This window comes from Gracilinanus agilis, chromosome 2, assembly GCF_016433145.1.
Source record: "Gracilinanus agilis isolate LMUSP501 chromosome 2, AgileGrace, whole genome shotgun sequence".
In the NCBI taxonomy this organism is placed as follows: Eukaryota; Metazoa; Chordata; class Mammalia; order Didelphimorphia; family Didelphidae; genus Gracilinanus; species Gracilinanus agilis.
This window is the reverse complement of record NC_058131.1, coordinates 672,967,677-672,993,638: the sequence shown is the minus strand read 5'-3', so window position 1 is coordinate 672,993,638 and position 25,962 is coordinate 672,967,677. Positions and strand designations below refer to the sequence as shown.

General features: G+C 45.4%; 1 protein-coding gene across 1 annotated transcript in view; it reads right to left on the bottom strand.

Moving 5' to 3' along the window:
* The window catches only part of LOC123232962 (prosaposin), a 34,117-nt gene extending 8,583 nt beyond the window's left edge, over positions 1 to 25,534 (bottom strand). The window contains exons 1-7 of the mRNA XM_044659095.1: positions 25,452 to 25,534; positions 11,099 to 11,232; positions 8,148 to 8,222; positions 7,524 to 7,649; positions 2,209 to 2,415; positions 1,640 to 1,789; positions 251 to 307 (exon numbers count right to left, since the gene is read on the bottom strand). Of these exons, the coding sequence (XP_044515030.1) occupies positions 251 to 307; positions 1,640 to 1,789; positions 2,209 to 2,415; positions 7,524 to 7,649; positions 8,148 to 8,222; positions 11,099 to 11,232; positions 25,452 to 25,494 (792 nt within the window). The 5' untranslated portion in view covers positions 25,495 to 25,534. The remainder of the gene's footprint in view (positions 1 to 250; positions 308 to 1,639; positions 1,790 to 2,208; positions 2,416 to 7,523; positions 7,650 to 8,147; positions 8,223 to 11,098; positions 11,233 to 25,451) is intronic.
* Between the last annotated feature and the right edge of the window lie 428 nt (positions 25,535 to 25,962).

Genomic DNA, 25,962 nt, shown 5'->3' with positions numbered 1-25,962 from the left:
GGTGCTATGATCCCTCCTTTATAAATAAGGAGACAGCTCCTGGACAATCTAAGAAGGGAAGCAAATTAGTAAGAAATGGTTAATTTTGCTGAAATCCAGCAAATGTAAGACCCAATGGGAACAATGGAGTAATATTCAAAATTCTGAAGTTGAAAGGTTTGAAGAACTATTTGACTTCTAACTGAAGGAGAGAAACCATGGGGTGGGCGCGACAAGACGACACTGGAAAGGAGCTCTTCTTTTCACTTACCATATGCATCAACATCTGGACAGCAATATCAGAATACTGACTGATATAGTTCTTGCACTGCAGGGGAGGAGACAAAAATTAAGATGTGTAACTATCTAACAAGGTATAAAGGATTTTCTAACCATTTAAGCAACATTGGTGTGAAAAAATTATGCCAGTCTCTGACTAAAGAAGGAAGGAGACAGACCCAATTCTACTGGGTGTTAGCAGAAATCCCAGAATCTCATTAGAATTATGATTCCATGTGTCTAAGACCAGAGTTCAGGGGTCTTGTCTTTCTCTTGTTTGGAGCCTGCTAGTCTTCCAACCTGGAACACTCCCGACCATCTCCCTGGTCCACATTCATGAATACCACTCAAGGAGGGCAGTGCTGCAAAGCAACCCCTTTGTTGGCTTTCCACCCCAGATTCCCACCCTGTCCCCTTGGCATCTCTTCTATACCACCTTCAATCCTCAAACCCCCAACACTGCTCCAGCTCCTCAACAGGCATGCCCTGAAGGTTCCCTCCGCTGACTCCCCTACATTACTCAAAAATCCCTCACCTTAGCCCATCCTGTGAGGAAGAGGGGGCCCAAGCTCCTTGCCCACACCAACTTTCACTCTCAATCCTATCTCACTGTCTATCTGCCAACAAGACCTTCATCCAGCCCTGCCATCCCTCCCTCCACTGTGCTATTTTAGGTCAGATAAAAGCCTTCAATGTGGTTCTAGGACAAAATAAACCCAGCCTGGCATTTAAGGGCCTGAACAATCTAGTTCTAACCTACCTTTCCAGCCTTATCTCACACATACTACATATCCAGGCCATCTGCCAATACCTAGATGCTCAATTCCACTTCTCAGGATCTTGATCTTCCTTCAAGGATCAGCTTAAGGGCCAGAAGCAACCTCCTTCTCCCCTTTCCAAAAATTAAAAGCTTTTCCCCCTCCCTCAAATTATTTTGTATTATTCTTATATAGGATTATTCCTATATAGGATTCCTTGAAGATAGCTATCTTAGGCCCATTTTTGTCCTTTATTTCCAGATGTCAAATATTTCTGGCACTTGGCCCCAAACTCCTATTCTGGGCTTCTCAAGCATGAATCCCCTATGTGCTTGGGCAAATGGATCTCCCTAGGTATGTTCTCTAGTCTCATTATCTCTCTGTTTTGGTTGTTAAATCAGAAGATTGGGCAAGATGATCTTGAGCCAGTCCCAAGGTTTTTCAGTTAGCTTGCCCTGTTTATTTCCCCCGGGTCATTTGAAATTGCTTTGTAAACACCCCCACCACCACCCCGAAATGGTAGGAAGGACATCACCACCTCAACGCAAATTCCTGACTATCATATTTCCAGGCCCTTGGGAAAATTCTGGACTAGAAATCCTCCCAGGAAACCCCAAGATTACCATCTCTGATACTCCAGGCCCAAGGAGTTCACACTCTTCCTTGAAATGTTCCACTAAGTCCTGAACGAAGGTGGTGTTGTCCTTTACAGCTTTCTGAAGGTCCGTTATTAACTGCTGACAATCCTGGCAGACATCACCATCATCGCTGACCTGAGGAAAAGAAAGTCATGCCCATCCCCGCAACGCACAACCAAAACATCATTGATGCCCCTAAGAAATAGGATCCTCCTTCTGGTCTTCTTCACCCATCCCCGGACAAAGTCCTTTTTCGGGTCCCACTTTCACTCTGAATTCTCCATTCTTGAGAATTTGACTAAAACCCACCAGAAGTGGTCTAACCAACAGCATGTCAAGGAGAACAGAGCAGCCAGTCAGAAAGTCCTAGGTCCCACCCCTAACCCATCCTGGCTGAGTGGCCTTGGAGGAGTCATAACCTCTAAGAGACTTCTTGTGGTAAAGGAAAGCCTACATTATAGGCCTTGCTCAAAGTCAGGCCAGAATACCAGTCACTGCCATGTCTCCCTGTCTGTCCCCTGCCAGCAGCACCATGAACATCCCGACCTTCTTACCTCTGACTGGTGGGGCTTGTTTTGGGTCTCTCCCTGAGGGTAGAGGAGGAGGGGGATATTGGACATGAGGGGAGCCACCACTTTGGACATATCCACTTCTGAGATTGAGTTAGACTCCAGTTCCTGCTGATGCTGACTCTGAGTAGCCAGATGTTTCTGAAGGGACCGGCAAAAGGACAGGGCACTGCACACCTCCTCGGGGTTGCTCTAAAAATTGACCACGGGGAAAAGAAACGGAAATTACACCTGCAGATACGAGTGATCCAAGACAACATCCCTGTTTCTTAGGAATTTAATTTAATCCTACTCCCACACAAGCCAAAAAAAAAAATGACCCATGTGCAAACCAACCAAGATATCTACAAAGGGAACCTAAGGCAAATGAATGATCAAAGGCAAGGCCTGGCATGGGTCTACATGGGGACGAGGGGGAGGGAGCACCACTCTGCTTTCTCCTTTACTCCTTCGGTCCAGTCATCAATGAGAGACAAGACGTAGGCCAGTGATGGCGAGCCCATGGCACCCAGAGGGCTGTGGCACACATACCTGCCCCCAGTTTGTTACCAGAAAGCCAGAGGGACTCAGGTGGGGCTGCTCCCCTCCCCTTTTCTATAGGCTGAGGACATTCCTCACTTCCCTCGCCCCTCTACCCAGCAGCCCAATGGGGGGCTCGCCATCACTGTTGTAGGCACTGTAAGCTTGTATTCAAGGACACACAAAGAAGAAACAAAAAACACCCCCAGAAAAAGGACCTGCTTCTTAGAAGGGAAGCTCACTATGTCTAGGTAATCTCTTCTATTTTAGGGCTGCTCTAATGATTGGTTAGTTCTTTGTATACTGACCCAAAATCTGACTTTCATGAGCTACTCATCAACCCTAGTTTTGGCTTGAGGCCAAGTAAAATTAAGTCTAATGTGTTTGGGGGTTTTCCCACCAAAAAACCCTTACCTTCCATCTTATAATCAATATTGTGTTCCAGTTCCAAGGCAGAAGAACAGTCAAGGCTAAGGCAATGGGGGTGAAGTGACTTGCCTAGGGTCACCTAGCTAGAAGTGTCTAAGGTCACATTTGAACCCAGGACCTCCTGGGTCTCTAGGCTTAGGTTTCTATCCATTGAGCCACCTACTTGGTCTATAGGTCCTATATGTTCTGCCATCTGCAGACCCTTTAAATGGCTGAAGGCTGTGAGCCATTTGCCCCTTTTACATCTTTTCTATAAGTATTCCTAGTTTCCTCAGTGGCACTGGTTTTCCTCTAGAGCAGTGGAAGTGATCCGTAGAGTAAGTCATGGCCTTCCCAGCCCCTGGAGCCCAGGGCTCCCCCTGTCCTGTTGCCAAAGCAGCCCAACACTTGGTGAGCTAAGCTTTCATATGGCCTGCTGCTGGGCAGTGTCTCCTCTGGTATGGACTTATCCCAGGTGTGCCATGACTAGTCTGTCCAAAGAGGCCAGCACCAGCTCCCTGGCCATGGTTCTGCTCTCACCCACCACCTCATTTCTAGGAATGAGGAGACGTCAGAATGAACCAACCACTTCAGGCAACAAGGTGGCAAAGGGGACGGAGCGCAGGGCTCATCTTCCTGAGTTCAAAGGTGGCCTTGGACACTTCACAGCTGTGTGGCCCTAGGTAAGTCACTTAACCTTATTTCCTCATCTGTTCAATGAGATAAGAGAAGGAAATGAAAAATCGCTCCAGAATCTCTGCCAAGAAAACCCCAAACAGGGTCATGAAGGGTTGGGTTGGACTGGACTGAACCTCATTTAACAACTAGTCAGTGGACTAAGGGACATGTCCAAGTGTTCTGGGGCTAAGCAGTCATTGTGACTTTCTTGCCCATAGTCGCAGGGCCACTAAGGGCTGGAACAAGGCTTCAAGCTCAAAGGACTCTTTCCCTTGTACCATATTCCTGTAGCTGGAGTCAGGACCTTGCAAGCTGAGGTATATCAGAGCAAAAAACTGAGGAGGTGGAGAGGACAGTTGAGGGCATCTGACAACATCCTCTCCCTGGCAGTGCTTCTCAGATCTAGGTTCCATGTGAGCTGGGGTCCTGGACTCCAGATCTTCATTCCCCAAGGGGTTTATGCAGGCTGCCTCCCTCAGCTCTCCCAAATATTCCTCCCAAACTAAGTTGGAACACAGAAGCTGGATCGTATTCTTTTGCACCCAGGCCTTCCTTCTGAGGGTCCCCAGGAGTCCTTGTAAATAATTAGGGAAAAGAGTAGAGTTCTTTGGTCTCTTCCTAACAATTTCCCCAGTTAATACAAAAAACTATCGATGTCTTTAAAAACTTAAGATTCAAGAAGCTAGGTAGGTGGCTCAGTGGATTGAGTGCCAGGCCTAGAAAAGGGAGGGGTCTAGGTTCAAATTTGACCTCACACTTCCTAGCTGTGTGACCCCGGCCAAGTCACTTAACCCCTATTACTTAACCCTTACCACTCTTCTGCCTTGGAATTAATACACAGTATTGATTCTTAAGACAGGAAGATAAAGCTTAAAAAAAATCCTACATATAAAATTTTATAAATGTTCATGGTGGCTGGTACGGTAGAGACTGAAGATCTACATTTCAGAAAGTTGGGCTCTAATTATGGTGTTTAATCAGGAACTCAAATCAGGTACAAAATCCAGAAAGGAGATGAAGCAATAAGGTCACAGAACTAGTTGCTGGGGAGGGACCACTTGGAAAACCAGTTCAACCCTCTAACATGGCCTCCTCTGGAATTCCTGGTTCTCCTTTCCCAACCCAGGTCACACCTTGACAAACCCCATGCTTGAGTCACATCTCATTGGGCTGTGCACCCACTGCTGCTCCAAGAGAAAGTCACATAATTGTTCTGCCTGATTCAGCTAACTGTTACCCTCTAGTGGGCCCTCACTTTAGGAAGCTTCCTCTGGCACAATCTCCCCTCAGCGAGGACCCTGGGCCACCAATACTATCGCCTCCCACCTCTCCTCCCCTCTTCATGTCACTTTGATGGCAAAACCTTTTATTCTTGAAATCATCTTTAGTGAAGTGTCCCCTCAATCCCCTTCTCCTCACTCTTTCAGCCTGTGTCTCTCTGTCTGCCTTCCTCTCATCTTCCTGCTATCCCGCCTCTCACCCACTAAATGCCTTAAAAGTCTGAGATAGGGGCAGCTAGACAGTTTAGCAGACAGCGCACAAGGCCTGGAGTTGGGAGGATTTATTAGCTGTGTGACCCTGGACAAGCCACTTAACTCTGACTACCTGTTAAGTCCCCCCACACATACACACACAAATACAATTAGACTTTATCTCCAACTTGTGAAGCCAAATGATTTGCCATGACTTTCAGCTCCTCCACTTCCCTTGTTCACTTTTTGGTGGTGTCAGCCTTTGGGCATGTAAAATTTGGGTAATTCGATCCTGACCTAGGTAGCACACATGGAAAGATAACCTCTATCTCCCTCACCAACGTACCTTAGGAAGAAGTGACAGCAAAACAGAAGGTAACAATTTTAAAAAACCTAAATGTAAAGAATTGGTATGATTCTACTTATCCAATGAGGGAGGGGGCTGAACAGTTTGCTTTGAGATTAAAGGTTTGTTTAGTTTCTTCCTTGGCCTCTATTTGGTGGGGGGGAAGGGGAAGGTGATACTAACAAAAGAAAGGAAGCCAAGAAAGCATTAATGAATCACTAAAAAATAAGGGAATGAATCAAGTTTAGTGCACTGAGGATAAAAAAAAGCAAAAAATCCAGAAGGACCACCACTAAATATAGGGCAGCTAAATCTAGATTATAAGGTTCCACAAGTACTACATAGTAGGGGAAAAAAGTTTCCCAGGCCACCCTATTTTTTTATTTTCAATTGTATACAATTGAAAATAAAGTGAAGTGGGGGCCTCCTTCCTCCACTTCAGCTCTTCTAAACCCTCTTGCAATCCAGCTTCTGAGCTGCCATCAAATGAAGCCAAATGCCCAGCAGCCTCCTAAATCAACCCTCATCTGACCTCTCTGTGGCGCCTCAGGCTGTTCCCACCCTCTGCCTCTCAGATGCACCCTTTTCTGTGGATTTTGGTGGCACTGCTCCTTTGGGGTTGTGAGACCTGTCTAATTTCCCATAGCTCCTTGGCTGCCTCCTCACACCACCTAATTGTGGGAGTAGCCCAAGGTAATCCAGTCAGACCCTCTTCTCTTTTCCCTGTGGTGACTTCATCAAGTTCCCAAAGGTTCAATTATCTCTTGCAAAGGGCTTGAAATTGTATCTAAGCTACGGCTCCCACCTCACAAACCTATTAAGATATTTCATCCCGGGATGGTAGGGAGTCATCACCAAGTTGACATTCCCCAGAGAACTCGCCTATCCCTCTCTGGTATTTTCCAGGGTCTAGGGAAGGCCCACTGGTCATACTCCTCACCAAGTTAAGGAGGCCGTGGCTACTTGATCTCCTTTGGGATCTCAGTCTCCACCTACGTGGCCCTTCCACTCTCCCCTCACAAGCAATGTGGTTTTCTGGTGGCAGACATGACCATTAATGTGAGGGGTGCCCCATTTTCTGTGAAGGGGTTAGTAAACGCTGGCGGCTAAGAACCAAGAAAGAATTCTGCATTTTTAATACACTAAAACTGCCCAACTATGTACAAATGGCAAAGGATGGCCAAACCCTGGGCCCCTGAGGATCAAACATGAAATTCTGTCTGCAAGTGGAGCTCATCAGCTCCTGTCCCTTCCTTACCTTTGCTGTCTCCCCACTCACACTCCATCTGTCCCTATGTGTTCTTCTCCTTTTTCCACCCAGCTCAAGGGAGGCCTTTCCCTATCTCTGTCCTCATTCTATCTCTATCCAGAGGCTTCACTCATTAGGATGAAAGCTCTTCTAAGGGGAGGGATTCCCATTATCTATGAATCCCTGGAGCTTCCACAAAGTCTCATGTGCTATTCAGTCTCTTCTTCCAGATCCCATCTGGGGTTTTCTTGGCACAGAGACTGGAGTGGTTTGCCATTTTCTTCTCCAACTCATTCTGCAGATGGGTAAAGTGGGACAAACTAAGTGATGCGATTTGCACAGGGTCACACAGAGGGTAAATGTATGAGGTCAGACTTGATCTCAGGAATAGTCTTCCTGGCTTCTGGCCAGACACTCTTGTTCACTGTGCCACCTAGCTGCCCTTGCCTGATGCACAGTAAATTAATGTTTGGTGAAGGACTAATTGGACCTGAAAAGTGGAGCAGTGTTCTGTTATAGGGTCCTAGTCTGCTCCAGTCCTCTACCCCCAAGGAAACGTAGATCTTTCTTCACCCTCAGAAAGCTCAGAAAAGACTCAAAGTCCCAGCCCAACACCATTCAATCTTACCATTTCCCCTTTAAGTGCATCGATGATGATTGGCAGGTAGGACTCCATGATTTCCTTGCACTTAGAAACCCAATCTTCCTGAGGAAGCATCTCACACTCTTTCTCTAGATAATTCTCAATTTCAGTCTAGGATAAGGAGACACAAGAAAAAGAGAGGTAAAGATCTGCTCCCGTCGTGTCTACAGTGGGAGCCTCTTTCAGCTGTGAGCCCGTAGCAGGTGAGCACCAGGTTTTCCTGCTGAATAGCAGGGGGAAAGAAGACAAATCAATTATCAGACCTCATCAGGACTGAGTGGGTGGAAAAAAGCAACAACACCCAGAAAGGTCTGTCCCTCAGACAGGCCCAACCTTGCCTCCCAAATGTCCCACTGCTCCCTCCCTCAGTCTCTTGGACATAAAACACCATCAAGCAGAATGATGCCATGGGAAACGAACGTCTGCATTGTGAATTCTCTCAAATACTGATTCTTGGGTCCCTTTGATGCTTTTGGGGGTGGGGGTGGGGAGAAGAGGTTGATAAAATACTTTCAGTTATTTAAATGAGTCAATGAAAACCTCTCCTGGCATTCACTCCCATTTCTCCACCTCATGCCCCACCAGCCAGGATGGCAACAGCCTGCTTACCTCTGAACCATTTTCTTTCAAAAAGTTTTCAACTACTGAAACCACCTTCTTACATGCTTCACACGGGAAAGATTTCTGAAAGAGAAAGTGGAGAAGAGTTCTAGCATTACTGGAATGTTTCTGCTGTTGGTGTCTTTCTCTCTGACCCTACAAACACCCCCACACCAGCTCTGCTTCCTGGGGGTGACAAACGTTACCCAGACAACCTGCCTAGCAGCCTAGCCCACCTCACAGACCAGAAGCCTGCACTGGGTGGTGTTGGACTGGATCTCTGTGGCCTTCGAGCACAAACATCCCTCTGTAGTTTCTTCATCTGTACAATAGCACCTACTGTGGAAATAGATTTGGCAAGAGGTAGCAAATGACTGAACACAAGGGCACGAAACAGAAAATAAAGCTGAAGTTAGCTACCAGAGCTTTTTGGCAGAAATGTGTCTAGAGAGCAATAAAGTAGTAAAGTAGATGGAGAATCAGGCCTGGAAGACCTGGGTTCAAATCAAGTCTTAATCCCATTTGCCTGGCCTTTCATCATTCTTCTGCCTTAGAACTGATACAGAAGGTTAAAGGTTAAAAAAGACATGTTTGGAAGAGGGATGGAAAGAAAATAAGGAATTCCATTTTGGACACCTTTCTGATCTCTAGAGATATCCCCAGGACATTCAGGTGTCTGCTAGGCTCAGGGAGAGGCATGGGGTGGCTTCATCCCTCAGTGAGTCACCTGCACAGGGAGTCCACGTCCCTCAGAGCATAAGGAGAAGGTGGCCTAGGGGAGCCTGAGCAACACCCACTCAGACACCAGGAGAGCATGGAGGAGCCAGCAAAGCAAACGGAGAAAGAGCAGTTGGACAGGTAGAACATCTGGGAGCCAGGACTAGTGCTAGGGAAGCCCAGAGAGCACATAACCCAGGAGGACGGCCTACAGGGCCAGGTGCAGAGGGCACAAGAGATCCAGGACCCTATCCTGAGGGACACTGGACTCCACCTGGAATCCATATGAAACCAGGGAAGGAGCAGGGGAAGGGGAAGACCTTGGCATAGGATCAGAGGGGATGGGACCAAGTGTGCATCAAGCACTAATTAATGTAACTAGCATTAAGTTTTTGCTGGAAGAAGGGTCAGTTTCTAAGATAAGGTCCTTGGCCTACAGGTAACCAGTGGTAGCCACTAAGGTTTGTAATACTTTCTTTGTAGACTATCACTGAGACAGAATCAATCAGGGAGGAATGAAAGGACTATAAACTGGCTTGTGTGAATTTAGGATGCACCCAATTAGCACAGTCAGTATCTTCCTTTGATGGAAGGAAGATGATGGGAGTAACAAAAGGGGCTTATGACCAGAGATCCTCGTGTGTGTGTGTGTGTGTGTGTGTGTGTGTGTGTGTGTGTGGAGCCTGAACCCTACAGAAAATTGCCTAGATAAAACCATTCAGGATAGATTTATTTCTGCAGACAGTTCTTTTCTTAAAAATATTTTCCAAAATTATATAAATTTAACATTTTAGCATTTTCTAATTAAATTCCAAATTGGGGGGGAGGGGGAGACATGACAGTGAAATCTATTATGCTCTTTCTCTCAAGGCACATGGTATATTAGAAAGTTATTTTCTTGAGTTAAGGAAATCAGGACTCTGTGTCTAGGAAATGGAGAGGGCAGGGTTGCAGGAATGCCTGCCTCAGTTATGCTATAGTTAAGTATCCTCAAGAGAATCTCTGCAGGTAAAGCCTGGCTACTCTGTGCCCAAAAGGGCAGAGAAGGGAGTTGGTGGAATGGAAAGATGACTTATTCCCTCTGGAGTAAAAGGACGGAGGTTCCAGGCTTGGTGCCACGTGCCCCTGTTGGATGCTGCCTGAGTCCCCTCCCCACAGCATCTCAGCTTCAGCATTTATAACACAGCTGAATGAGATGACTTTGAAAATCTCCTAGCTCCAAATCCATGATGCTACCATCTCTGAGAAGCAAAGCAGAAGGCTGACATAGAGACACACCCTAAGGAAAGCCACATTCCTTGTGTCCACACACAAAAGTGGAAAGGAACACTATTTAGTCCAAGGTCAAAAGCAGATTAAAAACTTAATCTGAAAATGATTATTTCTTTAAATGAAGCTTTCCCTATTTATTATGGTGTTGGAAAGTGTTGGTGGAGTTCCTGGCCATCTCTTTGCCCCAGTGACTGCCACGTGATGGGTAGGTCAAGAGCACCAACCTTATTTTATACTAGTAAAGGGTCACTGAAGCTTAGCAGGTCTGCGGAGTGACCAGAGCTTCTGTGAATAGAATTCTCCACAGGAATGGAGGAAATTCTGCATTTATGTCCTTTGATAGCTAGCAAATAAATGACAGCTTTTCTAATTAGGATAGTGAAGACATCTAAAACCTTTAAGTTCACAGACCCCAGGTTAAGAATGAAGGAGTTGGGGACAACTAGGTGACTCAGTGAATGGAGAACCAGGGCTAGAGATAAGAAGTCCCAAGTTCAGATCTGACCTCAAACACTTCCTGGCTAAGCAACCCTAGGCAAATCACTTGACCCAAACTGTCTTAATTCTTACCACTCTTCTGCCTTAAGTAAGACAGAAGATAAGGGTTTAAAAAAAAGAAGAATGAGGGGGTGGAGGGACAGCTGGATAGCTCAGTGGATAGTCAGGAGGACCTGGGTTCAAATCAGGCCTGGGTGTGTGTGACTTAGGCAAATCACTTAACTAGACCTCACCACTCTTCCGTCTTAGAATTGAAACTAAGAAAGAAGTTGAGGGTTTTAAAAAATATATATACTTCTCACTTCATGAAGACCAACCAAGGAAGACTTCTTCCCTTCTATGCCCCTTCCCCATATCAGCCTTGGAATAATTTGAGCCTGCTTTGCCCTGGAATCTCTCTGGTATAACCTAAGTAACTTGGTTACTCCAGAAAGCCTGAGGGGAATTGTGAAATCAGGAGCACTGAGACTTACCACAGTCGGCTTGCTCCATACATTCTGTTGGCAATGCTTGAGAGCCCCACACTCAGATGCTGTCTTCAAATCATGGCACCAGACCTCAGGGCCCTTGGCACAGTCTTCCTTCCTGAGCACAGGGCCAGCCAAAGCTGAAAAGGAGGAAGGGAGATCGTCAAAGAATTCCCAGCTTTCCAACATCCTCCCAAAGGGTTCAGAGGATTCACTTACAGCTGGGATACTATGGGTTCTATCTGTAGAGAGATTATCCAAGTATTATAAATTGTAGGAAATCAAAGAATGAAGCTTGAGGACTAAAAGATTACACTAATGCCATTTATCTTTCTTTATTAAACTCTTTTCCTTTCTTAAAATAGATGTGGGTTCCAAGGCAGAAGAGGTAGGCAATTGGGGGTTAAGTACTTGACTAATGCCTTTTAAAACAAAACCAAACTTTAAAATTTTCGTGAGGAGGAACCCATAATTTTCCATGGTTGGTTCATTTTGGGTTATCTGATTCTCAGAATCATTTTTTCTGGTGCCATGTCTAAATTTATCTCTTTGAAACCTTCCTCCAAACTATTCCCCTCAAAAATAAGTAAAATAAAACTCTTCCAAAAGCTAAAGAATAAATAAAGCAAAGCCAAAGGCTCTCCACCAACCGGGGAGGAAGGAAGCTCCCCATTTCATAACTCATCAAGAGATGTTATTCATTTCCCTCTATTCACTTCAGACTCTCCTCTCTTCTAATCTACACAGGTGTCCATTGACTAAATGACTTACTGATATGAGAAGTCAAAGATGACAATAAGGTAAAGAAGGATGAGAGTAACTTCAACAAATGCGGGTGTTCAGAAGGTTGGAGGTGGGGAAGAGAATATAAAATCTTTAGAGCATCTACTAGACCAGTGATGGCAAACCTTTTAGAGACGGGGCCTGCCCAGCCCCAAAGACCACATGTTGTGCCCCTTCCCCCCCACAACATGCTGGGTACAACCACCCCCATCTTATCCCACACAGGAGGGAGGAAGTGCTCCCATAGTTTGCTGGACGGAGGGGCGGGTGAAGTGAGGAATGTCCTTGGTGAGTATAGAGGGGAAGGGGAGAAGCCAAAGCACTCTGCTCCCCTCTAGCCCTGGCTGCTGGGCGGAGGGGTGGGAGGAGGAGGAGAGCAGCTCCACCTAAGGGAGGGGTGGCCAAGTGCCCACAGAGAGCACTCTGCATTCCATCTTTGGCACCCGTGCCATAGGCTCACCATCACTGTACTAGACCATGAATGCTGGCTCATCCTACAAGCAGGAATCAGAGTCTACCACCTGATGTTCTGAGTGCCCACATAGTGCTCTTGAGGTATTGCAACTCTGAATAGCCCAAGAGTGAAGTGAAATGGGTCTTTCACCAGGGTGCTGGCAGTGAAACCTACAGAACCTCTGTTCTGCCTCTCTTGCATGTCTCCTTCTGTTGATCAGTCATTTTTCTTCGTGACTCCCCCTGGGGCTTTCTCAGTAAAGATACTGGAATGGTTTGCCATTCATTTCCTTTTCCAGCTCATTTTACAGGTGAAGAAACTGAGGGAGAGTGAAGTGACTCACCCTAAGTTACACAGTAGGCACCTGAGACCAGATGTGAACTCAGAATTCTGTGCCACCTAGCTTGAAAGAGGGTGTTGGGAAACCTGGGAAAGATGTTGGAAAAATCCTGGCTGGAACACTTAATAGGTGGAATCAGACAAATCACCCAAGCCTTTCCCCATCTAGAAAACTGGTCCTTGGCCTAAGTGACCTCTAGGACCTAAAGTTCTGGATGGGTCTATAAGCCAGTACTTAACTGACTAGACCTGACTAAATAGGATTATGCTACCACAAAAGAAAAAATACTTTCCAGGCTGTTCTAGAAATGAACACAATAAATCAAGTGTATGGTTGTTAGTCTGGGGACAAATTAACACTGATTAAAGTTAATCCTAGAGCACTCCATTATGCCAGAGTCAGGCACAGTCCAGAACAGCTAGGTTATTGGAGTCTGGTATAATGAACAGGCATGGAATACTGGGCTGTACAAAGGAGTAATACCAGGATGCAAGGGGATTCTTACATGAACCCATAACAAAGTGAGTGACTCTGGAGGAAGCCAGGTGGGAAGGTAGATGAAGTGCGGGGCCTGGAGTCAGGAAGACTCCAGTTCAAATCCTACCTCAGACACTTACTAGTTCTAGTTATAACCTCAACACTTAGCACGGGGCCTGGCACATAGCAGGTACTTAATAAATGTTTACTGAATTGATCCTGGGCAAGTCATTTAATTAACCTTTCTTTCTGCCTTGATTTCTTCAACTGTACAATTTTGGGGATAATAGCAGCACCTACCTCCCCCAGAGCTATTGGGAGGATAAAGTGATCTTTGTAACCCCTAAAATGTGCTGGGTGCTTTCCACACATTAGCACATTGTAGTTGTTCAATGAATGTTTCTTCCCTCCAGCAAAGGAAATGAGAAGGCAAATGAATGTTGAGTTTAAAATGAATTGTCCAAGTTTAGCCCCAAGAGATACAGGAACCTCAACTTATCTTGCAGGTGTAAGGGTTGAGGATGAAACACTACATTTTTCAGACTTTTTTCAACACCTCGATTAGCCCTTTTCTCCCATTCTTGCTATCTCTGTGGTAAGTAAGGCATGATTGTCTGGGAGAGAGGAGGAAGAAGGATGCCTCACGCCATGTAGGGAATATGACAACCAAAGAGATCAATGATAAACTTTAATAAGAGGAATGGGATAGGGACCAGCTGAGGAAAGCCCTCTACACCAAGGCAATCAGGGCCAGTAACTCAGCTCCCACGTAGAGCTTCAGAGAAAAGAACTTTTCACAAAGTGAACACTTGTCACACTTGGTACTCAACCCAGGTCTTCCTCACTCTCACGGGTCTCAGAAGCAAGACACCTAAGTGGGCCTTGGAAAAAGGTTGTTCATAAAAGGTAGAACTCTAGCTGAAACCTGAAGGGAGCTAAGGAAGTCAGGAGGCAGAGATGAAGGGGAGTCGTGGGGAGTGGATAGGAAGGCACATGGGGCTCAGGAACACATGCAGGTGTAGGGAGGTGGAGTATCTTCTTTGAGAAACAGCAAGGGCGCTGGTGTTACTGGACTGCAGAGCACTTGGAAAAGAGAAAGCTATAAGAACATCAGGGCAAAGTAGGAAGGAGCTAAGTTATAAAGGGTTTTATAAAGCCCAATAGTAGCTAGGTGACCCTCACATACTTACTAGCTGTGTGACCCTGGGCAAGTCTCTTAACCCTGCTTCTCTTAAATTGCCTCATCTATAAAATGATTTCTAGAAGAAAATGGTAAACCACTGCAGCATCTTTGCTAAGGAAATCCCAAGTGGGAAATAACTGAAACAAATGAACCAAAAAAGCCAAACAAAATGTGTGCTATATTTGATCCTGGAGCCACACAAGTTGTACACAGGTGGGATGATCAAGACCTGCACTTTAAAAGTATCCTTCTGAAAGTAGCCTAGCAGGACCAGATATTAAGCTGTACTATAAAGTAGCAGACATCAAAACAATATGGTACTAGCTAAGAGACAGAAGGGAGGATCAGTGGAATAGACTTGGGGTAAGTGACGTCAGCAAGACAGTCTATGATAAACCCAAAGTGCCCAACTTTTGGGACAAAAATCCACTATTTGACAAAAATTGCTGGAAACAATGAGATTAGGTTTAGATCAACTCTACACCAAGATAAATTCAGAATGGGTGAATGACTTGAATATAAAGGAAACTATAAGTAAAATTAGGCAAACACAGAATAGTATACTTGTCAGATCTCTGGGAAATGAAAGATTTTAAAACCAAGCAAAAGTTAGAAAAAATTACAAAATGTAAAATAAATAATTTTGATTACATCAAATTAAAAAGGTTTTGTACAAACAAAAACAATGCAAACAAAATAAGAAGGGAAATAACTGGGGAAAAAAATCTTTATAACAGAAATCTCTGACAAAGGTCTAATTACTCAAATATACAAGGAGATCAATTGTAAAAAAAAAAAAAATCAAGCCATTCCCCAATGGATAAATGGGCAAGGGACATGAATAGGCAATTTTCAGATAATGAAATTAAAACTATCAATAAGCACATGAGAAAGTGTTCTAAATCTCTAATAATTAGAGAAACGCAAATCAAAACAACTCTGAGGTATCACCTCACACCTAGCAGATTGGCTAAAATGAGAGAAGGGGAGAGTAATGAATGCTGGAGGGAATGTGGCAAAGTTGGGACATTAATGCATTGCTGGTGGAGTTGTGAATTGATCCAACCATTTCTGGATGGCAATTTGGAACTATGCCCAAAGAGCGCTAAAAGATTGCCTGCCCTTTGATCAGATTGCCTGCCCTTTTATCCAACCATACCATTGCTGGGTTTGTACCCCAAAGACATCATAGGGAAAAAGACATGTACAAAAGTATTTATAGCTGTGCTCTTTGTAGTGGCAAAAAATTGGAAAATGAGAGAATGTCCTTCGATTGGGGAATGGCGGAACAAATTGTGGTGTCTATTAGTGATGAAATACTATTGCTCAAAGGAATAAAGAACTGGAGGGATTCCATGTGAACTGGAAAGACCTCCAGGAATTGATGCAGAGTGAAAGGAGTAGATCCAGAAGAACATTGTACACAGAGACACATACACTGTGGTAAAATCGAATGCAATGGACTTCTGTACTTGCAGGAATGCAATGATCGCGGACAGTTCTGAGGGATTTATGGTAAAGACGCTACTACCCACATTCAGAGGAAGAACTGCAGGAGTGGAAACACAGAAGAAAAACAACTGCTTGAACACACGGAATTATGCAGACATGATTTGGGAAGTAAACTCTAAATGACCACCTTATTGCAACTATCAATAATATGGAAATAGGTTTTGATTGATGACACATGAAGAAACCAGTGGAAATGTGCGTCGGCTCTGTGTGTGTGTTAAGAACATGAATTGTGTAACCATGGAAAAATCCTTCTGACAGCTGAGTGGAAGATGGATTGGTGTGAAGAAATATATGCCTAATGCTGAGACAGAGGTTAACAATAGGAAGTAGATGGATGATCCAGCAAAGGAGGACATGGGGGACAAATACAACCAGGAAAGATCAATGTCATGAAAACCTAGAGAAGCTGGTTATAATGTCAAAGTCTGCATGTGGTCAAGAGGAATAAGGATGGAAAAAGGCTGTTAGATTAGACAACTGAGAAATTAGAATCTTTGAAGGGAGCAATTTCGGAATGTAAAGATTTGACAGAAAAGGAAGCGGGGAGGCAGCAACCTAGGTAGATGGCCTCAAAGAGTTTGCCAGGGGTAACTAGTTAGCACAGTGGATAGAGTGCCAGGCCTGGCATCAGAGGGCCTGGGCTCAAACCTGGCCTCAGATACTTCCTGTGAGACCCTAGGCAAGTCACTTGTCTATCCCTTACCCTTTGTGGAAAATTAATACTAAATTGGGATATTGAGAGAAAATTTTCTTTAGCCCCTCTAAAAACAGCTTCATTTTAAAAGTTTGAAAGGTCTCTTCACCGGGTTGGGTCTTCCCCTCTTCTGTCTAGATCTTCTGCCTTTGTTAAAAATAACAGGGTTATTGGTATATCACTGGGCTGACTTTTGTTACAGGAAGGATGGAAGCCAGCTCTTTGCTTCTCCTTAAACAAGGCCTTTTAGGTCATGACAATCCCTCTGCTCTAGCCAGTATGGTGGTCCAGCCACAAGGGGAGGAGGAAAAAGCTCCAGAGACCTCCCCCCAACCCCAGAGGCCCCAACTCTTCTCGTGAAGTGAGGAGGGGGAGCTGAGGTCTGAGGCCACTGCCTGGGGGCCTGTTTTCCAATCAGATGTCAGAGGGAGGGCCTCGATGCTGCCCTCAGAAAGGGCACCCCAGGGCTAGGCGAGCCTTTAGGCCTCTCTCTCAGCCCCATCTTCTGGCTCACTCCCTGCTGCCAAGTTCTGTGGCATCTGGTCAGACTGCGGAGGTCATCGCCTGGCTGGCGAGCCACTGAATAAGTATTTTAAATAAGAGCCTCCGAGAGCCTTTTCTTACACTTGGTGTCGGAAGAGGTGAAAAAATGAGTGTGGCCACCAGTGGGAGGAGAGAGGGGGGTGCATCCGCCCAGTATCTGGGCACCTTCTCGGAAAATCCGTCCTGGAGGAAGAACTCTCAGCACCTTCGGTCTGAGGATGCCGGGAGAGGCGGCACAGGAAGTGGCCCCGCCCTCCAGGAGGCGGGCTGGGGGGGCGGGGCAGGACGCTCCCGTCCATTCCCCAGGAGCTTCCGGCCTCTTTCAGTTCACCACAAGGTGGCGGACAAGGACAAGCGCAGCCTCTGCAGGGCAGGCAGGAAGGCCCGGCATGGCGCTGCTCTTCCCCAGACCCTTCACAGGCTCTCTAGTTCTCTCTGCCCAGGCTACCCCGCATCCTCTTCCCCTCTTCCCCTCTCCTCCCACAGAACCAGATTGGGCCTGGGCTAGCTGGGACGGGCTTCCTATGACCCAGCCATTTAGAATGGGCTGGCAAGAGCCTGAGAGTCGGATCCAATTTTTTTTTTTTTAAACCCTTACCTTCCGCCTTGGAGTCAATACTGTGTATTGGCTCCAAGGCAGAAGAGTGGTAAGGGCTAGGCAATGGGGGTCAAGTGACTTGTCCAGGGTCACACAGCTGGGAAGTGTCTGAGGTCAGATTTGAACCTAGGACCTCCAGTCTCTAGGCCTGGCTCTCCATCCACTGAGCTACCCAGCTGCCCCCCCCTCCCCCATCCAATTTTTTAAAAAATTCATTACAAGACAACTATTAGTCTAGTGGCTCTTAGTGGCAACTAGAGAGCCAGGGCTAGGGCCCAGAGGCCCCTGGGTTCAACTACAGCTGTGTGACCCTGGGCAAGTCACCCACGACCCAGCCCTCACTGCTCTTCTGCCTTGGAACACATCAATTCTAAAAGGAAGGGAAGGAGATGGGATGCCTTCACAGGCAAGGTCCAAATGCTGGAGACACATCCGTCTTCATTTTATATATGCTTTTCAAGCTTTACCTTCTATCTTAGAATTGATACTACATTCAGTGGTAAGGGCTAGGCACTAAGTGGGTTGGATGAAGTGACTTGCCCAAGGTCACACAGCTACACAGCTAGGACCTGCCTGAGGCCACATTTGAACCCAGGATCTCCCTCCCCCTCCAAGCCTGGCTCTCTAGCCACTGAACCAACTAGCTGCCCCCATACATACATTTAGTTTTCCCAGGAGTAGACAGTTCATGAAAGCAGGGACTATTTCCTTGCTGACTCTGTATCCCAGCACAACAGGCACTTCTAAGGCTCTAAGATTCATGATCACTTTAACCAAGTCTTGGTTTCCTCATCTGTAAAAATTTTAAGATCCCTTCTGGCTATGAATCCTCCCATAAGGCCTCTGAGGCCCTGCCAATTGCAGTCACCAAGCCTGGAAACAGTGTGCATGAGAGTACATAAAACTTGGGTACACTCGCTGTATTCCAGGCAGCTTCTTATTCCCTCTGAGATGATATACCCTTCCTGACCTCCCAGGAATACAAGAGGATAAATAATATCAAGGCCTGGTGACTTGGGTGAAAGGGATTTAAGGGAAAAGATTATTCTCATGAGATTGCCAAAGGGAAAGGTGGAAAGACACAATAATTAAAACTCTTAAAAAAAAAAAAAAAAAAACCTCTTGTTGTGGAATCTCAATTAAGCCCACTCAGCATTATTTTCTAGGCTAACAAAAACACCTCCTGGCAATAAAAGCAGGGGACACAAATGGAGACCAACTTCCAGATCTTCTTAAAAACAACCAATATGGGAGGAGCAGCTGATCAAGGCCCTGAGCCAAGGCTTGGTCTGGTCCCACCCCCAGGGAGGTTCGGCCTGTAAGCACAGGATAGGAGATCCTAGGTGACTTTTTTGACCTCTCCTTCCCAGCCACCACCCAGGCTCCCTTCCCCAACACAGTTATGGGTAAAAGGAATCTGCAGTTGTTGGGAAGCTTAATGTATAAAGCCAGGCCTGGAGTTAAAGAAGACCTTCCTGAGTTCAGATCTGGTCTCAAGACATTTACTAGCTCTGTGGCCCTGTTTCCTTATCTGTAAAATGAGCTGGAGAAGTAAATGGCAAACTGACCAGTATCTTGGCAAAGAAAACCCCAAATAGGGACTGAAAGCCTGAGCAACAAGCACTGACTTTATAAAGCCTGGCTGCACTGAATGGGGCCAATGACTGAACAACTACAGCACAGGAACTCCAACAAAAATGGATTATAATGAAAATGGAGCTCTTTGGGGGAAACTGGGAAGATGTACATGAAGTGATGAAAAGTGAAGCATGCAGAACCATTTCTATAACAACATTGCATAAACAGAAGCTCATCACTGCGATGATTCCACAGGACAGGTGAATTCCTTACTACCCACTTCATCACAGAGGGGATCAGCTCAAGTTGCAGGATGAAGCAGTCCAGCGACATGGGAATTTTTGCTTATTTTGCTTGACTTGCGAATTGGTCTCAAAGATTGTCATGGAGGGGGGGGTTCCTAAGGGAAGCAGAGGGTATGGGCACCTAGGAATATGGTTGCAAAATGATAAAAAGATCATTGAGATATGCTTTTAAAATACACAGAACTAATGAAAGGTCAGAAGGGATCAGACAAGCAGGGCAGCTTTGAGTATGTTGGAATATCTAAATAAATCCATTTTAGAAGAAATAGAACAAGTCATAAATTAACTTCCTACAAATTTCTTTTATGAAACAGGGTGCTGATACCTAAACCAGGAGTAAAAACAGAAAAATATAGAGCAATTTCACTAACGAATATTCATGTAAAATCCAAAATAAAATACTAGCTAAGAGACTACAAAACTGTGTCACAAAAATTATACATTATGACCCAAGTGGGATTTTATATCAGGAATGCTAGGCTGGTTCAACATAGGATAAACTATTAACATAACTGATAATATCAATAACAAATTGTAGAAAAAGCTTAACAAAATATAACATTCATTTCTATAAAAAAAAAAAAAAACACAACTTGCCTGTGATAAATTGAGCCTTTCCTGAAAATGATAAAAAGCACCTACCTAAAACCATCAAAAACATTATCTCTTACAGGGATAAATCAGAAGCCTTCCCAATAAGATTACGGATGAAGAATGCCTATTATCACCAATGTCCTTCAAAATTGTATTAGAAATGCTAGCTATCACAATAAAATAACTATATAATGAGGGCAGCTAGGTGGCTCAGTGGATTGAGAGCCAGGCCTAGAGACGGGAGGTTCTAGGTTCAAATCTGGACTCAGCCACTTCCCAGCTGTGTGACCTTGGACAAGTCACTTATCCCCCATTGCCTAGTCCTTACTGCTCTTCTGCCTTAGAACCAATATACAGACAATGGAAAACATCAAGGAATATATCTATCAAGACAAATCCAGGAACTAACAATAAAATTAATGTTGAATTTATAGTATACTTAAAAAGAAAAGCAAATTGTACAGAATAGATCCTCCCTTGTTCTGGGTACATGCAAGTATACATTTTAATTCCTCATTAATAGTTTTTAAAGAAAAAAGAAATACAACTGGACTGCCTTTGACCAAAGATCTAGCTCTTGGCTCCTGTCCCTTTGAAAGAGACTCTAGAATCAGTATTATCTAACTAGCTCATGGAATAAAAAAAGCAAGAAATTCTAGTCTGGCCTTTCCCACTTAGATAGAACAGCTATTCTGACATCATGGCCTCTCTGGGTCCCATTTTTCTTAGGGATGACATTCCTAATGACAGCTAGGCAGCATATAGCACAGGAGACAGAGCACCAGGCCTAAAGTGGGAAAGTCCTGGGTTCAAATTTGGCCTCAAATGCTTCCTAGCTGTGTGACTGGACAAGTCACTTTGATTGCCTAGCCCTTGCTGCATTTATGTAAGGCAGAAGTTGAGTTTTTTCTTTAAAAATGAAAATAAAAAAACAAATGAATAACATATTATTCAATAAATATACATTTTCATAAAATACAGTTAATAGCTGCAGCTTTAAGTTTTCTTTCCCCCTTCAAAATGACCAGGGTCCAGCCATCTCTAGTAATATGTGCATTACCAGGGGGCTCAGGGCACACCTGGAATCTAGAAGTTCAGGGTTCAAATCTGGCCTCAGAAACTTTCTAGTTATGTGACATTAGGCAAGTCACATACCCCACTAGCCAAGCCCTTATGCCTAGGAACCAACACAAAGTACTGAGAAAGATGGAAGGTAAGGGTTTTGTTTTTTTTTAAATGTGTATTGCCATGGATTTGTCTACAAATGTCTGCCAATAAACTTTTATTTATCCTTCCACTCCTCTTCCTGGGTCCTCTTCACAGACAAACTCCTCAAATAAACTTATCTACACCTAATATCTACTCTCATCCATTCACTTTCTTGAAGGGCCTGCAATTTGTACACTCTACCTCTACAGTACTGTTTTCCTTGCACTTCAGAACTACAGACTGTGTCCTTTTGTCTTCCTTCTTCACTCATTTCTTCTCCTGAAGAAAAATGTTCCCCAAGGTTCCCTTCTCCATGGTCCTTGTCTCTCAGGATAAAGGGTTGACAACACTATTCTCTGGCCTCAATCATTTTTAGGTGATGTCTTAAGTCTCCCAAACTGACATCTTCATTCTGGATTGCTCCAAACAGTTTTCAAAATGCCGGAAATTTCCATCTGAATGTCTCACCAGCAATGGAAATGCAACCTGTTTACACAGGATTTCTCCTCCCTCTGAACCTCCAAATGCATCACCAACCCCTAATCTCCCAGAATCAGGCCCTAGACACCACAAATCTCCCTATATCCCCAGATCAAGCCCTCTGGGTGAAGATGAATCTTTTTTCTTAACTCCAATCTCACCTATCTCTCTTGCAATTCTCCAGGTGAGGATTTCCATTGCTACCACTGCCTTATCTCATTACAGGACTTCCCTCTCCTCCAAGTCCACATTCCCAAGTCCTAGGTCCACCTAGAATCTTCCATCTCCCTCTTGGGTGCCTTTACTTTTCATTTCCAGGAATTTAACTCCAAGGGTAGCTGTGGGGATGCCCATTTATCCATAATGAGCAAGGAATATAATGTTCAGATTAAAATTCAACTTTGTTTCAACTAATTACAGCCATATTTCTTTTTCTTTTTCTTTTTTTTTTTTTTTACCTTTTGTCTTAGAAGCAACACTAAGTATCAATTCCAAGGCAGATGGTTGATAAGGATTAGGCAATTAGGGTTAAGTGACTTGCCCAAGGTCACACAAAGTATCTGGGACCAAATTAGACCCCAAGACCTCCAATCTCTAGAGGGTCTCTTTTCACTGAGCCACCCAGCTACCCCAACAGCCACACTTAATTAAATCAAACATTTATTAAATGCCCGCTATAGATGAGGCAATAGTGCTATTCACTGGGGATAAAAGAGGCAAAAAAAGTCTCTGCCCTCTAAAAACTTACAATCTAACTTCTGAGCTGTGAGATCCTGAGCAAGTCACTTAGCCATCATTGCCTAACCCTTTCTTGCTCTTCTACCTTGGAACCAATACACAGTATGGATTCTAAGACTAATGCAAGGATTTAAGACTTTTCCAGGTTCACATCTGTGTCAGGGTCATCATTGTAAAGCGCAGCAATAATGTTGGCCTGGAATCAAGATTTCTTTAGAGAAGTTCAAATCTGGCCTCTGACACTTACTAGCTGTGTGGCCCTGGGCAATTCACTTAATCCTGTTTCCTTATGTATACAATGAGCCAGAGAAGGACTGGCAAACCAATTTAGTATCTCTACCAAGAAAACCTCAAATGGGAACATTAAGGGTTGGACATCACTGAAATGACTGAACACCAGAGTTTATTATGGTGGAAATAAAGTATCTAGGAGGACAGAAGCCAATGGTTTCCAAGGAATGGTGAATGAAGGTGACCTTCTGGAATAAATCAACAGCATTTATGAGTCTTATGTACAAAATTTTCAAAGGGCCATTTCATTAAATTCAGCAATTACTTGATTTTTCATCATCTTATCCAGTGTAGTAAATCTCTTTACTCCTATCTCTAGAATTTACTATAACTTTGGTTTTTGTTTATTCATTTTAAACTCTCGCCTTCTGTCTTATTAAATTTATTGATGGATTGATTTAAAATGTTTTTCCATGTTCTCTCCCTCCCCTCTTCTTTCCCTACCTCCTGGAACTGACAAGCACTTCCACTGGGTTTACCTTAATATCTTAGAATCAATACTGTGTTTGGTTCTAAGGTAGAAGAACGGTAAGGGCTAGGCATTGGGGATTAAGTGACTTACCCAGGGTCACACAGCTAGGAAGTATATGAGGCCACATTTGAACCCAGGACCTCCCATCTCTAGGCCTGGCTCTCAATCTACTGAGCCACCCAGCTGCCCCCTCCAATTTTGTTTTGTAGGAAGACTTCAAGCCATTTTCTAGCTCAGTGGCTGAGAGTGCTAGAGTAAATGGAAAAGTAGGAGGCTGTACTAAGTCTTTTCCATCTTTTTTTAAAAAACCTTGGCCTCCTGACTTAGAATCAATACTAAGTATTGGTTCCAAGGTAGAAGAGCAGGAAGGACTAGGCAACAGGGTTCAGAGGCAGAAGAGCTAGGTAACTAAGGTTAATTGATCTGCCCAGGATCACATAGGACCACTACCACCACCCCATCTCTATGCCTAGCTCTCTAGCCACTGAGAAAGGCACTTAGCTGCCAGCAGCAAACATTCAGGGCACCCTACCATGTGTCAAAGATCCAAGCTGGTTATCGAGAAAAGGACTAAAGGTTAGAATCTAAAGCAGCCCAGGGGGGAGCAGCTAGGTGGCTAGCTAGGACCTCAGGCCCATACTAGCTGTGTGACCTCACAGCCTAGTCCTTACAGTGAAGGTAAGGGAAAAGCAGCCCAAATTAACTTACTTCTTTCAGGAGGCTAAAAAAAAGTCCTCAAAATGCATGGTTGTAGAGTTTGATGCTTCATCTCACATTTTTGAAGTCTTCTACCTTGCTGGCCGCCTTGGTCAAGTCACTTAACGCCCATTGCCTAGCCCTTGCCACTCTTCTGCTTTGGAACCAATACACAGTAGTGATTCTAAGAAGGTATGGGCTTAAAAATAACCCCCAAAACCCCATTACTGCTAAGGATCCTGTAAGTCCCTGGTAAATCTTTCCATCTCAAGAGGTACTTGTGCTGTAGTGTTAAGGGATTCAACAAGAAAAATCTAGAACAAAGCAGTCATAGAATTCAGGAAAACTCCTTCAAGGAGGGCAATAAGTGTCCCTGTTTTCCCCACTCTCCCAAGGGTTTTGCAATCTCGGAGCCCATGAAGTGAGTCAGCAGCCTTTTATAGCATTTGGGAACAAAAAGCTAACCTCCGTGTAAGCTTCTGATATTGTCCAGTCTCTCCTCCCTAAAGCTTTGCAAAGTCGGAGAGCCCTGAGCCACCTGCAATGGGGAGCCGATTAAGGCAGGCTCTAGGAAGGGGGAAGGCACAGATTCCAGAAAGGATGCCGGATCATATAGTTATTAATCTACAATATGGCTGCACCAAGATGCGGGCTTCGGAAGCAGCCAAACCTCAGGGACCGGTCCATCCATAAACTCAACATTTAACAAGCGCCTACTTTGTGCAGAACAAGGTTGGGTGGTGCTGGAGAGAGAGGCAGTCCTACCAATCCCGCACAGAGGCTCATAGTCTGGTTGGAGGAAGGAACGCGGCCGAGACGGCACTTAATAAATGCTTATTAAATCAAAAACAATAATACGGACAGCCCCAGTGCCCAGGAGCGGAGGGTCGTAGGTCAGGGTGCGGAGAGGAAGAGATCTCCTCCGCGGAGGATAGTGACCGAGGGTCAACTGAAGGGCGGAGGGGAGGCCCCTCGTCCCTATGGAGAGGTAAATCCAGGAAGGCTTCCGGGAGGGGAGGGTTTGCAATCAAAAGGAGGCCTCTAGCATGAAGTGGGATGCCCCCACAACTGAGGCGGGTAGGACGCTTACGAGCCCCTTCCTCTCCCCACCCCCATCTATCGCACCGCCCATATCCCCCAACCTACACATCCCTGGGAAACAAGGAGAGGATCAGGCTGGAAGAACCCTCGAGGAATAAGGAACCCAGCCTCCTCCCCCGGGTACCGGCCCGGGTTAGCCACAGCGCCACCACTCCGAAACCGAGCCGCCCACCCCTACCTCTCGGGTCGGGGGAGCGGGGACGCATGCGCAAAGCTCGCGGCCAGGCCGGACCCAAACCAGCGAAGGAGGAGTGGGGAGGGGGCGAGGGGCGCAGCAGTCTCCCGAGGATCCCACTCCGCTGGCTTACCCGCTACCAGGAGGCCGGGCAGGAGGAGCAAGGTGCACAACATGTCTACGGTGGACACCGCCGTTCTGCAATGCGGGGAGTCAGCTGATCCGCAACTAAAAACTCTGCGCGCCCAGAACCCCGCAATGCGCAGACTCGGACCGGCCCTCGCCTCCGCCCCTCGTCCCCCGCCCACCTGATCTTGACTCAGCAACCCCAGAGCGCCTGCGCGAGCCTGAGCTGGACAGGGTTGAGGGGCTGGGGCTGGAGCACGAGTAAGAAAGAAGGGAGGAAAGGAAGAAGGCGGGGAGTAGAAGACTGGGGGAGAGGGACCTGGGAAAGTATGATGGAGGTAGTGAAGGGAAAACCATCAGGAGTCCCTCAGAGGGAGAGAAGACATTGGAGCTGGCATTTAGGAATCCCCTCAGAAAATCTGCTAATCTTCTTGCTAAAATGTTACTCCCTCTCAAGCCTAGAACCAGAAATTCCCAGGGCCGTTCCCCCCCCCCCCCCCCCCCCCCCCCCCCCCCCC